General features: G+C 34.5%; 1 protein-coding gene and 1 long non-coding RNA gene across 4 annotated transcripts; one reads left to right on the forward strand and one right to left on the reverse strand.

The window, feature by feature from the left end:
* Nucleotides 1–1,081: 1,081 nt before the first annotated feature.
* LOC110039448 (cytochrome b561 and DOMON domain-containing protein At3g61750-like) lies at nucleotides 1,082–6,785 on the forward strand. The gene is made up of 4 exons (XM_020744508.1): nucleotides 1,082–1,490; nucleotides 3,200–3,596; nucleotides 5,296–5,579; nucleotides 6,361–6,785. The coding sequence occupies exons 1-4, from the start codon at nucleotides 1,326–1,328 to the stop codon at nucleotides 6,619–6,621; spliced, it is 1,107 nt and encodes a 368-aa protein (XP_020600167.1). The 5' UTR covers nucleotides 1,082–1,325; the 3' UTR covers nucleotides 6,622–6,785.
* A 1,582-nt stretch (nucleotides 6,786–8,367) lies between these two features.
* LOC110039449 lies at nucleotides 8,368–15,403 on the reverse strand. 3 transcript variants are annotated; one of them, XR_002295523.1, is made up of 4 exons: nucleotides 15,191–15,403; nucleotides 14,121–14,313; nucleotides 9,539–10,168; nucleotides 8,368–8,679 (listed from the first exon to the last, which is right to left on the reverse strand). It is a non-coding gene; the product is annotated as an uncharacterized LOC110039449 (long non-coding RNA). The 3 variants fall into 3 exon arrangements; XR_002295524.1 differs by lacking the exon at nucleotides 9,539–10,168 and having other exon boundaries at nucleotides 15,191–15,397; XR_002295522.1 differs by lacking the exons at nucleotides 8,368–8,679; nucleotides 9,539–10,168 and having other exon boundaries at nucleotides 13,942–14,313; nucleotides 15,191–15,396.
* Between the last annotated feature and the right edge of the window lie 2,083 nt (nucleotides 15,404–17,486).

The following is a 17,486-nucleotide window of genomic DNA, read 5'->3' on the forward strand; positions in this document are numbered from 1 at the left end:
TAAGTGTCCCCTCCCTCATTCTAAGGCATCCAAGGTTTCAAGCTTTCAAGTATCTCTTTATTAGTGAAGCTTTATCTTCTCTAACTCTTCTTTCTATTCTACTTTCATGAGAGTGCTTTTGAGTTGTTAGTTGGGAAGGTTAGGCTGATTTAGTGCTAAGAAATAGCGCTAAAGCCGCACGGATAACTCGAGGAAAGTTAGTCCGTGACATTGTGCTTCATAGGGAAACCATCAAAAAATATAAAATAAAAAAATTATTCCTTTTTACATGTGCTAAGCCATGCCCCCTAAGAACAGCCTTGTAATATAGGGGGCCTAGTACAGTTGTGTTAGGTCTATTTAGTATTTTATGATTCTTGTGCTTATGGTGTTCTATTTTATGCTAATTTTGATAAACATATAATTTACTTTCTTGCAATTAAGCCTGTAAATAAAGGTAGGTGAGTCGGCCAATCCTTAGTTGGCTATAGTCTATAAGTGGCCCGAAGTTAGACCAACTTGTCAACGAGGTAAGAATGAACCTCAAATCAAAACGAGGATGAACCTCAACTCAAAACGAGGATGAACCTCAAATATCTAAAATTGCAACTCAAAGGCAAATTAGAGCTAGGATGAACCACAAATGAATCTAAACTTGAACTAGAATTAAACATGAATTTAAGATATGCAATACATATCCTTCCACATTTGGATGTGCTTTGGATTTACTTTTTCAACCAAACGTTTGAATTTTTAAACCTCATGCAATTGGAATGTAGTATACTCAAAAGTTCCAACAAAATAAAGTTTTCTTCCATATTTATGTTAAAGATTTTATGAGTAACTTTTAGGGAGTTTAACATAACTCGAATAATACTAAAAAAAATTACTAATCTGTAAATTCTGAAATGATAAATAATCAAGCTTTACGATAGAGCAAATTTTAGAAAAGATGCATCCAAACAAATTGCGAATAAATTCAAATAAAAATCCAAATTTTAGGCGCAGAGGAGGGAGCAGCGCTGCGCGACCCCAGCTCTATTACCAAACTATGAACTTTTGTTGGCGTCCATTTTTTTTTTTTTTTTTTTTTTTTTTTTTTTTTTTTACTCATTTTCCAGTTTAGATCTGAGTTGAAGAGACGCGATAATGGTGGTGGGATCTACTCTACGTCTCCTACTACTGGCTTCAACTGCAAGTGATGGAACCTCGCAACCGTCGGCCCATTTTCTTCTCCTCTCGCTATCCCTTTTCTCTTCCCCTTTACATTGCAGAACCCTAAACACTCCCTTCGCGTTCCCGACGCCTCTAGCTCGCCAATTGATAGATAGGCGAATATAGAATCGATGGCGAATGCTTCGTTCTCTATTCTAGTTATGCTTCTGGGTAGCATCTCGCTCGTTGGCGGGCAGGCTGACCGTTGCGGAGTGGAACCCAACGTCGTTCTTCCTGTAGGTTACGGCAACATTACTCTAGTTTGCCTTCCGATCTGGAACAATCTGGTTCTTCGGGTAAGTTCTGAAATTTTGTATTTGGTTTTGGTTTTTTGTGGATCCTCTGATGTTGGGGAGTGGGAAATAGATTGTTTAGACTGATTGATGACTTCAACTGGGATATAAATTACATAAGATTTAGGAAATCCATTTGGTTTTGGTTTTTTGTGGATCTTCTGATGTTGGGGAGTGGGAAATAGATTGTTTAGAGTGATTGATGACTGCAACTGGGATATAAATTACATAAGATTTAGGAAATCCGATTAATTCTAATTTATCAGATTCAGATGCTTTGAATTCATAATAAATTCATTTGACGTGTTTGGCATCTTGTGTCTGGATCTAATTCTTTTGTGCACTAAATTGTTTGAATCCACATAGAAATTGGATATAGGAAATGTGGTTCGCCTTCTTTTAAGATTTGGATAGATTTATGTTTAAAATTACACGTAAATCCTATTAATTCTATGCTGCCAAACACTGACTTGATTAAATTGAGGATTGTTATATTGGATAAGACCAAAGTTGAATTTCGTTGGTATACTAACCTTTTGGGCTGATTAATTGAATGTTTAGTTGGGTTAGTCTCCAAGGTGTGAGATTCTTCTGTTTTGATAGAAGATGCAGATCCTATGTTTCTTTACATAATAGCGAAAGCAAACGAATTTTTTGCCAGCTGCAGTACCGTAAGGTAGAGAATATTAGGTGTGGATCGCATATATAGAATTGCTTGTTCGTTTGGGTTGGTAAAGGATTGTTCTTGACATAAATAATGCATTTGATGATGATTCTAGGTAACACAAAGCTTGATCTAAAAATCAAACATAAAGAATTTTCTGCGGAAATGTTGAATCATGGATTCTAGGTTAACACAAAGCTTGATCTAAAAATCAAACATAAAGATGGAAGGGATTTTTTTTTCCGGTTGATAAAAGGAAAAGGTCATGTAACTCGTCAAGGTTATTTTGGGAGGCTGTTGGTTTGACTCCATAGCATGGCTTTTTAATAGAATTTTCTAAAGATTAATGGTCTCCAACCCATTTTGCGGTGCAACCATACCAGCACCAGTGTATCAGATCCAATCAAAAATCTACAGTTTGCCATGTCGCATGCCCTAGATATAAAAAGTAGAGAGTTGCGTTAGTTAGTCGACAACCAGCATAAAATTTGTAAAATAAATCATGATTTGACAGAGATAGACCTAAAAAAATTTGGACATATTATATAAAAAAAAGATCTTAATCTATTTTAATAAATGAAAATATAACACTCTAAAATGCAATGGAGAAAAAAGATTCATATAGCTGACCCCACTTAGCGTGATAAAGCCTTATTGTTGTTGCTGTTTTTATTGGTGTATCTCTCTCTCTCTCTCTTAGTGCCACCAAATCAAAACTACTTTTTTTTTTCTTAACTATGGGTTGGAAGCATAGCACTTCCTGTTTTAATTTTGTATGCTTATGCATTAGCTTTTCATTTTATGCATTAATAATGTTGACGATTACCAAACAGTGAAAAAATCAATCTGCTCTATAATACGGAATTTCTTATCTTCATAACGTTCATGGACCAAAACATTAATGTCTAAAAAAAAAGTTCTTTTTTGGCAGCTTCTTGAGATTTTTCACTTTATTTTCATATTTGAAGTTTTTTTGTTTTTTTCCTCCTTTTAAATGTGCATTCTCTTCCTGCTAATTTTATGACTTACTCTCTTTTCTCTACTGTAGTATTCCCTAAACGAAGATAATGTTTTGACGATCGTGCTTTCTATGCTTTACACCTCTGGTTGGCTTGGAATGGGATTCTCAAAGGATGGGATGATGGTGGGCTCGAGCGCCATGGTCGGCTGGATTGGAAACACCGGGCGACCCCATATTAAGCAATTCTATCTGCGTGGTAGGTCCAGCTCTCAAGTTTTAGCTGATCAAGGACAGTTGCCAGCTGCAGGTAATGCGCCTGTCATTGTTCAGAATGGACCAAACATCTACATGGCCTTCCAGTTGAAATTTCTAAGTAGGATTACACAGCAGAAGCTTCTGTTTGCTTTTGGGACGGCCACCCCTGTTAACGACCGATTAACGAGACATCAGGATAAGACATCTGTTTCCTTTGATTTCTACACTAGTAATTTCCACTGAAATCTTCATCTTCATTTTCATTTGTTTGTTTTTTGTTTGCCCGTAGAAAAAATGATATCGTTTGTGATGTTATGTGAAAACTTCCAAAAATGAGGATTTTAGTGCTTTCATTGTCCTTCAAAATTGTTTTGTCCAGATTTGTACTTTGAGAAATGTCTAAGCATAGAAATCTTCAGAGAGAAGTAGAGAGAGATAGAGAGGAAGAAAATAAAAATAGAGCACACTGACTTGCCCCGTAGGGGCGAACTGGGATATTCTTGGGCTCTGTGATCTATTTTATATAGTGTAACGTGGGGGTTATAAAAGAGAATTGGAAAGAGATCTCCATTCAGAGTGGGTCTAGAAAGATGAGCATAAAGAGGCCAAAGCCTAAAGAGACAAAAGCCCCTAATATATGTTATGGATCCCTTATTTATAAAAAATAGAAGCCAAAAGTGAAAAATTACATATTTGTCTCTACTTTAATAAATGCATTAATGGACAATATTGTCTTTTGTCTTATATTTTCGTATTTAAAATTGATTTTGGCGTTTTTTTTGTGTTTGGACCTTCTGACCAGCAGGTCCTCGAGTTGGTCAACCAAGCTGGCGTCGGCCAACTATTTGGTCTGGATGTCAGTCAGTCTTCGCTCTGGGAAGCTTATTGTCTTTGAGAGTGGTGGTTAGTCGGCTTAGGGTGGTCGGTCGGCCTGTTTGTTGGTAATCTTTGTAGATTTATTTGGGGAGTTGTTTAGAGTCTCACGTTGATATTTGTGAGATTGTTTAGGGTATTAGACTTTTGTTCAGTCGTTAGCGTGAATGTCTATTCCTGGTCGGCCTAGGTGATCATTTGATCGTCGAACTAGCCTTCAGTCAATCGGCAACCTTTCAATCGGTCTTAAATCCTTCAGTCAGTTGACCATCAGTCGGCTGGCAAACTTCAATCGGTCAGCTTCATGAGTATTCGTAGCTTTTTGTCAGAGGGATGCTCCTTGATTTATCTCTTTTAATTTGAAACTTCAAATTATTTCGAGATTCATGCATGCCATTTTTTAGCGTACAAAAATATTAAAAATTATTTCTTCATTGTTTTGGTTAGGTTCAATGAAATGTATTCCCGAACAGAATATGAATCTATTAGTTGTTTGAGCATTTTGTATTATAGAGCTATTGTTAAACTAGTGTTGTAGTTAGGTTCTAAAATTTTAAACACCGTGGTTATTTTTAGTTGTATTTTATGTTAGTTCTCAATAAAAGGGCAGCATTTTACTTAATTTCTTTACTTCTTGGAAGATTTACATCATACCACTTAATTCTTATATATCTATATATCTAACACCTAAACTTCAACTTTTACATATGTCACCTTGCCTATGCATGAAAAAGGATAGTTTGCTTTTTAAAAGTTAATCAATGATATTTTTTATGTGACATATAAAAGATTTTGGTGTTATGAAGTTAAAAACTAAAGTTTAGGAGTTAAATATGTAAACATATAGGAATTGTGCGGTATTTATGCAAATGCGCCGTTAGTTTTTTTCCCTTTCACCACGGAGTAATGCAGGAAAGCTTTTGTTCTACTTCTACCGCTTTAGTAATCAAAGTAGTTGATATCCTACTTAATTTGAATGATTTTAGAACCAAGAATGAATCAAGTTTTGACAATGTTCCCCCAACAATATGATTGATCTAAAAATTCATTTATAGGGACTTTGTCTGCTTCGTCCTACCCATACCAGCTGAAGAGGACGCATGGCATACTGAACATAATTGGTTGGGGTGTGATACTGCCAATAGGGGCAATAGTGGCAAGATATTTTAGAGCCAGAGATCCATTGTGGTTTTATCTTCACTCAGCAATTCAGTTTATTGGATTTATGCTTGGACTAGCTGGGGTGGTTGCTGGATTTGCACTTTATCATAAATTGCATGCAAGTGTATCGTCACACAGGTCCCTTGGTGTTTTTATCCTCGTGCTTGGTATCCTTCAGGTAATATCCTTTGAGTACCACACATTTCCTATCTATTTACATATCTAACACCTAAATTTTGATTTTTACATTCAAAACACCCAAATCTTTCATGTCACATCAAAAGTATCACTAGCTTTAATTTTTAAAAAGTGAAATACACATTTCTGTGCATAAGCTGACATGTAAAAATTGATAAATATATAAGATTTGAGTATTCCTCTGTTTTATTACTCCAAGATCGAATATTGCTTAAAAATTGGACTTGTTTTTTATCAAATTGAAACTATCAAGCCATGATAGAGTTGAATGGAACTGATTGTTTAATAAGTGGATCAAATCGAGGTAGCTTGAAAAATATATGCTTGTATGTGTAAAGGAATGTATACATACAAACTTATAAAGAGGGCTGTTATTGTAATTTGTGTGAGAGAGAGAGAGAGAGCTCAGGTGAAAAATGGCAAGGTATCGGTTAAAATATGACTTTTGGTATGACTAATGTCTATAGCGACACAAGTGACCACAAATCTATAACTTTGGGTTTTCACTTTCATTAAAAAATATAGAGAATATGATACTATCCTCTCTCTCTCTCTCTCTCTCTCTCTCTATATATATATATATATATATATATATATATAATCAGCTCCTTTCAATATCGAACAAAAAAGCTCTTAGTCAATTTTGAGCTGAGATTGGATCCTCATAATATCGAATCATTAAAAGTCTCCACACTATCTTGGGTTCTTTCCATCCTAAGAATATAAATTGTTCTAATAATATTTCATCACTTTTTCTCCAGGTGTTGGCTCTTTTTCTGAGACCTAACAAGGATTATAAGCTGAGAAAATACTGGAACTGGTATCACTGGTGGGTCGGAAGGCTTCTTCTCCTTCTCGCAGTAATTAACATTTTTGTTGGAATTCATGTAGGCGGTGCAGGAGACTCGTGGAAAATTGGTTATGGAATCAACCTTAGTTTGCTTCTACTAGCAACAGTTGTTTTGGAAGTTATGTTGTGGATATCTTGGCCCAGAAAGACAGCCAACCCACCGGCTTTCTAAACTAAATGCATTTTTTAGATTAATTATAAGGTAAGGTTTTGTAAGTAAGTGCATGTAGTTATTGTTTTTGTCATTTCATTACCAAATTTACTACAAAATTTGTTCAGTGTTTTAAGCAAGAAGATATCTGCCGTTGTGTATTGCTAAAAAAAATGTATTTTTTTGCTGAGGAATGAAATCATTCTCAATATGGTCTGATGTGCTATAGCCCTATATTTATTTTTAGTTCTAGCAGATTGCAGACCTGATATATTATGGTTTGCTTGGCTCCCCGTGAATTTTGAGTCAATTCTCCTTATGGTTAGCTTAGCTCCACAAAATATGTACAGCCTTTAAATTGATCCCGTCTTTTGGCCTACTCTTTGTATCGGTTGATCCCTACAACTATATTTTAATTCATATACTGATGTAACTATCTAAATATCGTGTTTGAGGACTTTCGAATCATGATCAGTTCAATCATGTAAACAAGGTACCAAAACATCAATGAAAATGTAAGGAAAATAAAGGGGCTTTTACTTCCATACCAAACGAATCTTATGAATTTATTTTTCTAATACCTAAAACTTTTATATTTACATACATAACACTCAAATAGTTAATATCACATCAAAAATATTACTGAAGTGAAATACAAAATTTCATGCATGGGTTTATGACACTAAAGTGCTATAGAAGTAAATGTCAGATTTTGGATGTTAGATAGGTCAATAGAAAGGAATCATCTGGTATGTATGTAATTTTCTTTTTAGAAGTGTCAAAATGTAATTGCACATCATACAAAGTTTACGAGTTTCAAATGTTCAAAACTGAATTTTGAAAACTCTTTTTTCTTTTTTTTTGAATCATTGTCAAACAATTGTTGGGATTGACTTGCAATCATCTGGAAAAGTTAATCTACTAGATCAATCAATGTTCAATGCCTAGTGTTCTGAATGTATCAGACTACACAAGAAATGCAACATTATTTTGGTGTATTTTATTTTTGTAATTCTAAAATTTAAAACGAGGACATCAAATGTTTGAACCAACACACCAATCCTTTCAAAAACAAACTTCAAAAATATCACAACGCACGCTATAAATTGGATTAAGACTAGAACTTAAACCTGTAAAACCCTCTCCATCAATAGTTCTGATGCCAAGCTTACGTTAGGGTTCAAAAAACTAGTAATAAACATTCTTCATGCCTTTTTTATGAATATTTATGAATATAAACAACCTTATCAATTAAAATATTTAAAACAAAAAATAGCGTTATTTTGATACTTCTGCCTTTAAACCAAATAGATCAACATAATCACAATAAAACAAATTTTGTGCTTTCCAGCTATGAACAAGTGCATCAGTAATTCTCTTGATTCATGATTTAATATTCGTCTATATAATAGTTTGCATTCAGAAATTTCCACATCTTCTTTCAATAAAGAATCTAAGAACAAAAAAAAAATTAATCAAATCAATATCTATAACAAAGGGCTTGTTTGGAATCACTTGTTTTTTATTGTTTGTATTTGCTTTTACCTTTTATTTAAAGACATGTTAGCTTAGTGCATTTTTGTATGTTTTTTTTATTTTATTTACAAAAATAAATATTTTTTTAAATACTCAAAAAATAAAAATGTTATATTAAATGTTTTTAAAAACTACTAAATGTTATGCCATATCAAATATATTTTATTTCAAGTAAAACCATAAGCAAAATAATATAAAAAAAATCAAAATCAAGAGTAAGCTTAAACGGCCTCTAAATTTTTTTTAATTTTGGACACTTTCTCCATCAAAAAATCAATCTTTTAAAAATAATAATCTTAACATCATCCCTGATGAATGAAAAAGTATGCATTTGAAATGGGAGAAGAATCATGTCAATACTCACCAAGGATATTAACTTGTAGCTTCACTTCATTGGTCTTCAAGAAACTTCTTTCTTGTTATATTTCCCACCTTACAAGCAGCTATAGTTGCACGCTAATAAAATTCTTGCAATAAAGTCTTTCTCTGCAAGGGTGAGGCCACCGGGAGTGGCCGGCAAAAATTTATCTGTGGGAAGTCCAACTATGAAGAAATCAGTGCAAAGTAAATTTGAACAGTATCATTCAGAAGACAAAATCTTATCATTCTGAAAATAAGCACAGATGAAAAATATTCCTCAAAAATAAGATCGACTTAGACAGAAATAACTTTCTCAAAAAGGGAAGTGGAAGAAAATACACTAACTTATATCAATGAACTAGACAGTAGTAGCTCAAATTCTCATCCTTAGAGATATCGGCGTTTTAGCCTAATAATCTCAAGGCTTTGTTTATTGTTGAGGACACCCCGTTCTGAGAGTGCTCCCACAAGAGCAAGTTTAACTTTATAGTTCATGATGAAATTCCAAAAGTCAAACCAAAGGGATTCATTTTTCAGTATAGTTTCATTTCATTGAATCTAAAGGCACCTCGAAGGGTTTATGCATTCTCATATTGTCACAGTAACATAAAATAGCATGCTTTGAAAAGTGTAATAATATACCAGAAGGCATATTGCCAGCAAAAGGAACCGTTCTTCTCATTGAAAGTTAAATGGCCAGTTGAAATAGAACTCAACTAGTTCAATTAAAATTATATAAAAAATCATGCAACATAATTCACAAACGAGTATTTAAAGACCCTAAATAGCAATAAATTATTCTGGAGGGCTGTTTAGTTTACTGAAAAAGAAATGCAGTGCTTAAGTAATGTATTGAATTTGAAATATTTTAGAGTTGTTTGATTCAGTTTAAAATAAATACAGAACTTAGCATTTTCCCTTTTGGTTTAAAAAAAATGAATTTGACGCAGCAGCAGACCGTGGCCTGCGACTGTAGTAGCTGGCAACTGTAGGAGGGAAATGTCAGCGTAACTTAGCACAAAACAATGTTTTTGGAATTTACCCAAAATCAGTGAATTCCAAATAGATTGAAAATAAACTCAATCTGTGAATCTCTGTAGATCATGAGAACCCTTATACAAATTTGCACGGCTACCATGAGACAGTCAATGAGTATTTTGTACTCAGCTTTATTCCCTTTTAGCCTTTCATTAACACAAATGAGAAAAGTAGAATGCATTTCTTAATGTGACGAAACAACTCCTGCGCCTAAATGGAGGATTTGACCTTCCATTTGTTCTATACTGGGTGCGCCATCGAACAAAGTCAATTTCCAACTTTGGAAATTCAGCCTCGAACATCGAGACTTCTTCATCGGTCCCAGTTCAGAGGTTTAGTATTCGCAAGTCTTTGGCAAGTAGGGTTGCAATTGGCTAGTACGGTTTAGTATCTAAGCGGCTGGTTAATGTTGGGAATCCACCCCTCTTGTTAGTAGTTTAAATCGCTCTTATTACTTGGCCGGTGATGCAGGTAAATATAGCAATCCTCCCTCAGTCCCAGAAAGTCATACGGATCCGTAGTTGGTGTTCTCAGTATTGTACGCAGTATACACGCTTTAGTTATAGACTCAATCTTTATGCCAGTAAATTTGTAGTTCCCTGAGCCAAGGAATCACCTTGTAGATTTGAATTTTCTACAAAGACATTTAAAACTAAATCATATCCTATCTCTCAGAAGACAAGTATATTTAATGAAAATTATTTAGTTCACTATTTATCAAAAATTAAAGATAAAAATAATTAAGAAAAATGATAAGCATAATCTCCATAAATGAAAAAACGTAGAACAGATTAAATCATTTAAAAAAAAATCAAGAATAACATATGTCAGGATTAGAAATAGCCCCATCACTAACATCAATGAAATCCAAAATTTTAGACCATAATGAATTAAGAAATCAATCTTTTTCCAATAATTTGTCCTGATTGTACTACGAGTTAAATACTTCTCAGAAATTCTCTTAATGTGAGGCAGAGAAATAACACAAGGATCAATTACATGAATATCATTAAACAACGGCTTCAAAAAATCATTAAAAAACATTGACGTCTTAATAGAAAAATAGAACATCGCGTATAAAATGGCAGTCATTGCAATCGAAAACAACCATATTTCTGCTCAGAAAGCCAACTTTTACACATGCTTGAAAAGGTTGAAGTTTAGTTCTTGCTCAGAAATCCTTTGCAGTATTGGAAAGAGATCACATGCGGGATTGTCTCCCACAATATCAAGTAATCCAATTGGGACTCATCACCACAAAATATTAAAGCATAATAAAATCGGCAAAAATATCAGCATGCTAAATTGATTTACAGCCAGCATACATGATTCCTTGCAATAGTAAATTAGTACTGCCTTATAAAGGGTCTCCTAAAGAGAGACCTTTTGGAAGGAAGTAGACAAAGCAGCGAAAAAGCCGTTTGAAAGTAAAATTATAAGCAAAATTATTCGAATCAATTAGAAAGCAATTAAAATTTAATTTTTGCTGAGAAATCCTTTGCATTAGTGGAGAGATCACATGAGGTACCATGTCCCACAATCTCGAGCAGTTCAATTTGGATTCATCACAGATATTATAAAACCATAATGGAATTATCAGATGTACCGAGATGATAAGCATACTTAAAACCAATTTTCATAAGGACTTGCAATAAAAAAATAGTATTACATTTGCTAGGTTCTCTCAAAGATAGAATTCTCAAAAGGACATAAGGTGACATACAAACAGTTCTACAAAAATACAGTGAAACCCTGCATATAACCTGAAAGGCTTATATATTAATGTTTCCTCGAGCATAGCATGGGTAAAAGTTAGATCAAACATGATCCCGCTAACCGGCTCACAAGTAGAGCTTACTGGGCAGCAAGCTCAAGCTCAAGCTAGTTGGAGCTCGCTGAGGCTCGACTCATCAACTAGTGAGCTGGCTCGTATATCCAGCCTCTATTAATGTTAATACCTTCTACACTGAGCTATCAATGCGGCAACTTTTTTTCCAGCTGCCGATCATGTTGATAACTTCTCCAATGTGCTCTAGAGGTTTGAAAGATCAAATTTCAAGGCCGGCTTGAAATCAAATTGAAATTTTTTAACCGGATCAAAATTGGATCATGAATCGATGCTCTACTAAATTTCGATCTGATACAGTGTGAAACAATCCGATTTTCAAGTCAGCTCGAATGTCATTTTTGGCTTGTGAGCCACATTTGTCAAGCTCAAACCCGCCTTGGCGAGAACGGATCAAAATGAATTTGATCCTTTAATTTGGCTCATAACTCGGGTCAAATTATTCGATCTGATTTCGATCCTAGCTAAAATTGGATCTGATTTTCGAGCGATTATTATTCTTTTGCCTTGGAGCGACTCGCGAGTCCACAATTATTGCAGCGAGCCAAGCTCGAGCTCTATCAAAGCGGCAACCTTTTTTCCAGCTGCCGGTCATGTTTATACTGTGCTCTAGAGGTTTGAAAGATAAAATTTCAAGACCGGCTTGAAATCAAATTGAAATTTTTTTAACCGGATCAAAATTGGATCATGAATCGATCCTACTAAATTTCGATCCGATCCGGTGTGAAACAATCCGATTTTCAAGTTGGCTCGAATGTCATTTTTGGCTCGTGAGCCACATTGGTCAAGCTCGAACCCGCCTTGGCGAGAACGGATCAAAATGAATTTGATCCTTTAATTTGGCTCATAACTCGGCTCAAATTATTCGATCCGATTTCGATCCTGGCTAAAATTGGATCTGATTTTTGAGCGATCAGTATTCTTTTGCCTTGGAGCGACTCGCGAGTTCACAATTATTGCAGCGAGCCAAGCTCGAGCTCTCCCTTTGTGCTCAAGTCAAATTCAGTCAAGCTTCAGGCTCGCAACTTCATAGTTGAGTCTTCAGTCGAGCAAAAATTAGGCATAACTCAAGACCAACTCAACTCATTTACATCCATAGTGGGGTAGAAAAAAGACTAGTCTTAAAGTAAAATATTTATTCAATTGCTCATAAAATGTTAACCTTGTTAAAATGTATTGTCACAACTCACAAGTAAGACATACAAGGTTCTTTTAATTGCAGAAAACTACAGACCGAAAAAAGTGCATCAAAGCAAGTGACTAACATGAAAACATATCTTTACCAAAGGAGAAAGAAAACAAAGCATGCATTCAGGAAGTAGGCGATAATCCCATCCTCAAGTGATATAATTCATAGCCATAAATAGTTGCAGTACAACATATTGAACATTAATTTTAATGAGTAATGATGAGGTGCTTTCAAAACCTTGTTAAAAAACAAAATAAATTACCAAAAAAGGGACATTTTTTTCTCATAGATATTTACATAAGGCTAGCTGTCGAAATAGAGCTACAAAAATTCAATCAATATGGAAAAAAAAATCTATGCAGGATAATTCACAAGCACGAATAATTTCCTCCATAAACCACTTTAAAAAAAAAGGAAGAGAGAAAAAAAGCAGCACTTAATTAGCTCAACTTCAGTTTTTTTACAGAAAACATCAACAAGGAGAAAATCTCACATTGAAAGGATCAGATACATGTTTCTTATCACCGTAGAAAAATATGGTGGCAAATAGATATTTGTTGGGGGTTCACAATACATGTTGGGAGCAGTCTAGACTGTTATTCACACTCAGAATATAGTCCACGCCTTTTCCTTTCCACCCATCATGTAAAAACATGAATAATTTGTTGTCGAAGAGGTTGCGACAGCCACTGTTACAACTTAAACAGGGACTAGGGCACTCTTCCTCTTCCCAACTATTATCTTAATACCACCACAGTTATTTCCTACTAAGACCTTTTACTTAACATCATATCCTCTCTGTCAAAAAGAAATATTACTTAAAAAAACATATTCAACTTCACAACAATTATCAAATAAAAAAAAATAAAATATTAAAAAATGATAAAAATATTCTCCATGAATGAAAAATATTAACCAGATTGTATCATTTCCAAAAAAAAAATCAAGAATTAACATAATGCACGGTTTAAGCTTCCAGATAGTTTGCATTGATTTTAGGATTTATCAATATCCCCAACAATAATTTCAGATAGCAACACAGCGCCAAAATTCTCTGATGATGATAGCCAGCTTGAGGAATCAACATCATGAATCACTAAACAAGTGCTTCAATAAATCATTGCAATGATGAAAAAACTTTGACAACTTGAGACAAAAATAAAATATTACTGAGAAACTGGCAATCACTGAAAACAGCCATTATTCTGCTTCAGATAAATATTTTTTCGACAAAGAATAAAAAAAATGAGGAGCCGGCATAAAGATAGTCCTAAAAAGACATAAAAGAAGGTTGTGACTGTAGATGGGTAGATAAACAACTATGATAAGCAGATTTAAACTCATTATAAATAATTCAGTGCAATAGATGGAATTTAAGGTGTTAGGATTTAGTAAATCCAGTAAATATAGATTTACTAAATCATGTAAGTCCAATAGAACTGTTTGGCACATTCTGCATGGAATTAAAAAGTATTTATGCCTGCTGTAGACAGTCAGAAGACCCTGAAATTAAATCCCAAGCCCCGCAAAGTTAGGATTTACAGGATTTACAGCCAATATCCGTGGAATCAGGATTTACGGCATCCGGAGATTTATTTTGTCAAAAATGACCTACTGGGTGGATTCCGCTTAAATCCTGCAAAATCATGTGTTTAATTTGTTGCAGACAGCCCCTAAATTAGTACAGCCTTCCTTGGGGTTCATTAAGGATACACTTCAAGATGGAGAAGAGTAAAGGCGATTCCTACAATAAATTCAAAGAAATTTAAACTCAATTAATGCTGCTGCGAAATGAAGGTGTAAATGACAAAAATCATTTTTTCCTGAACCAGAAAGAAATAAATAATTATTTTCCACTCAATTTTTCCATGAACAAGCAAGCTGATAAAAACTAATATATATCATTTTCATGTCATCTCTTCTAAATCTTCAAACCAAGCGGATCCTTGAAGAAAGGCCTCTGAATGAAAAGGAGACAAAGGGAAAAATAGCTGATAAGGTAAACCAATCGTTATCCACAAAGTAAGATTTCAACACCGCAGCTCACCCCCAAAGTGATCCAAAAGTTCATGCATTTTACCATCCTCAGCAAAACACCTTATACAATAACTAAGCATAGTGAGGCAAATCAAAGCCAAAAAAAATTCTTAATCGCAGTCAAAAAGAAATAAAATTTTTCGAGTAAGGCGCAAAACCAGATGCACTCAATACGACCTGTAAGAACAATAAAAAAAAAAGAGTTGAACGAGCAACAAAAAAAAGGAAAAACGAAACAATCCCTAAAGAAAACTGGGAAATCTCAAGTAAGGAAAAAGGAACGGGAGCGAGAGAGGCCCTAACGCCCGCACCAATGGGATGCAGCAAACGCCTGGAAGACAAAGAGGAGATACATGACAGCGATCTTAGCCAACCTGAATGACTGGAAGCTAATCTTCGTCCTGGACCAGAACTAGAGAAGCATGGACAGTGGATTCCAAACTGCCACACAATTCGGGTCGTACTCGCATTTCAGCGGAAACGATTTCCGCTGAAGGAGAATAATCAACTGTCAATGAAAGAGGAAAAAGAGAAGTCTGATGCAAGGATTCGCGTCAATGGACGAGGGGCAGAACATAAGATACCATGAGGAGAAGATCGAGATCGAACGCGTCGTGCCTCGGAAGATCGGTTGACGCTAGCTAGCCGCCGGAGAGTATGGGGCGAGTGTTCTCCGAAAGACAGACGTAGCGGCGCTGCATAAGAACTCAATCTAGGGCATCCGTCCCACTTTCATCTACACGTCTAACCTCCAGTTGAACGATTTCAAGGATGGAAGATTTACATAGTTACCACTCAATTCATCGGTATGTATGTATGGGTGTCGGTGAGCCAATGTCTAGTCATCATTAACCGGTTTGATGAAGTAATATTTTTTTAAAATTATTAAAAATATTTGAAGTTAATATTTATAAAATACCAACTAATTTCTTTTTAATTCTCTCTTAAATGCTCATTGTATTTATCATTTCATCATATACTAGTTTAAATTTATTTTTTTGCTCACTTTCATGATAAATTAATTGGCTCCAATTCCTAAAATTCAGTTTGAGTTTGGTGTAATTAATGGAGCTCAAGCTCAAATTGGGGGTCTATTTGGGGTAGTGTTTAAATTTATTTTTTTTCTCACTTTCATGGTAAATTAATTGGCTCCAATTCCTAAAACTCAGCTTGAGTTTGGTGCAATTAATGAAGCTCAAGCTCAAATTGGGGGTCTATTTGGGGTAGTTGCAGCTTATTCAACTTATCCTGATCATTTGTTGATCAGCAGCTAATTTGGATAAGTTGACTAACTGTTTGGTTTGAGCGTTTGGAAAATAACACATTCTGATTTTATGTCATTTTGCCCCTGTAATGGATAAACTGTTTAATTGTTTGATTTGTGCATTTGGAAAGCAGTTTATTTATAGTTTTCTCTAGATAAATAACTAATATGGCACGCAACTATTGTGTTGTTCAAAACAAAATGACAATAACTACACATTAAATATTTCATAACTAATAAAATTCATTCATAACAGTATAACAAAAATATACGCTTAATCTAATAATTTGGAAGAAATCGGTAATAATTTATAAACATCAGCGAATGTTATCATTTATAAAACTACAAGAAATCATTCTCAAATAATATACAAATTCATCAAATAATTCTCATACACACAAAAAAACAAGATTTTCTTCTTTCTCTCTCCATGGGAAGAGAACATTAGGTGCGAAGTTGGAATACAAAATTATATGAAGTGATAAATGAACGGAAAACTTACTGTGACACAAGACAATACCAGACATGCACAAAAACTCCATCAAAACAGTATAAAAATATTGGTTGATCAACACATCATTCCTCCTCGCACCGGTGGAGGCTGCACCATTTTGATGTCATGCATCCTCTCCATGTTCCCATGTCATCCTGTAAATTTCTCAAATCTAATCAAATCTCCATACAAATAAATAGATTCAAACTATTGTCAGGATTTTAATGAAAAGAAAGCATGAATCATCAAAAGTATGAAATAAGATAAATCTTAAATAATTATAATCTTACACATGATTAATTCTTATTGCTAGAAGAAAAATAAAAGAAACTATTCGAATTTCATAGGGATAACAAGACTAAAATGAAAATACAAAGTACTTATTGCAACTACTCCCCAAGCAAATTTTTTTAAGTTTATTTGATGGCTTCTTTCTCCAATAGACACACTAAAATAAACACTCGAATGTCTCTCACCAACAGACTCCACGCCACACACACACACACACACACCCACGCTTACTACTGCTCTCCCTCCTTTTTTCGACCAGCCAATGCACCATTTAAATAAAATTCTTAAAATCGTCAAGAGTCACTTCAAGCATCTCTTAAAATTTCGTCCAAATTCATTGCACAAAAATCAAAACAGTTTTTGGTGCCTAGGCACCAGCCTTCTAGAAGCCTGTTTTAACTACTTTGCACCAAGTCACTTTTTGCTCTTTTGCACTATTTGACCCCGTTTTGTTTCGTTTTTACTTCTTTTACTTTGAAAATCCATATTTTTTACCTGAAGTCAAAAGCACACACAATGCATTCTATTAACACGTGATGTCCTTAAAAATGAGCATAATATATATATATATATAAGTAACCATGAATTTTCCAGCACGTCGGTAGATTTGCACATTTTAAGGCATGTCGAATAATGAGAATTTATTGAGTAATGTATTATCGTCTTAGCATTGCACGAGATCTTAGCACACATTCAGACAGAAGAAAGAAACCATTAGTGTTACCAAAAGTTTGTGCATGAGAAATTCATAAAGTGAAAAAATCATGAGGTCTGACACAATTATAAAATGCACTATAAGTTGATGATTACAGAAATATATTTTCCCACAGAC

The sequence above is a fragment of the Phalaenopsis equestris genome, unplaced genomic scaffold, assembly GCF_001263595.1.
Source record: "Phalaenopsis equestris unplaced genomic scaffold, ASM126359v1 Scaffold000002, whole genome shotgun sequence".
Lineage (NCBI taxonomy): Eukaryota > Viridiplantae > Streptophyta > Magnoliopsida > Asparagales > Orchidaceae > Phalaenopsis > Phalaenopsis equestris.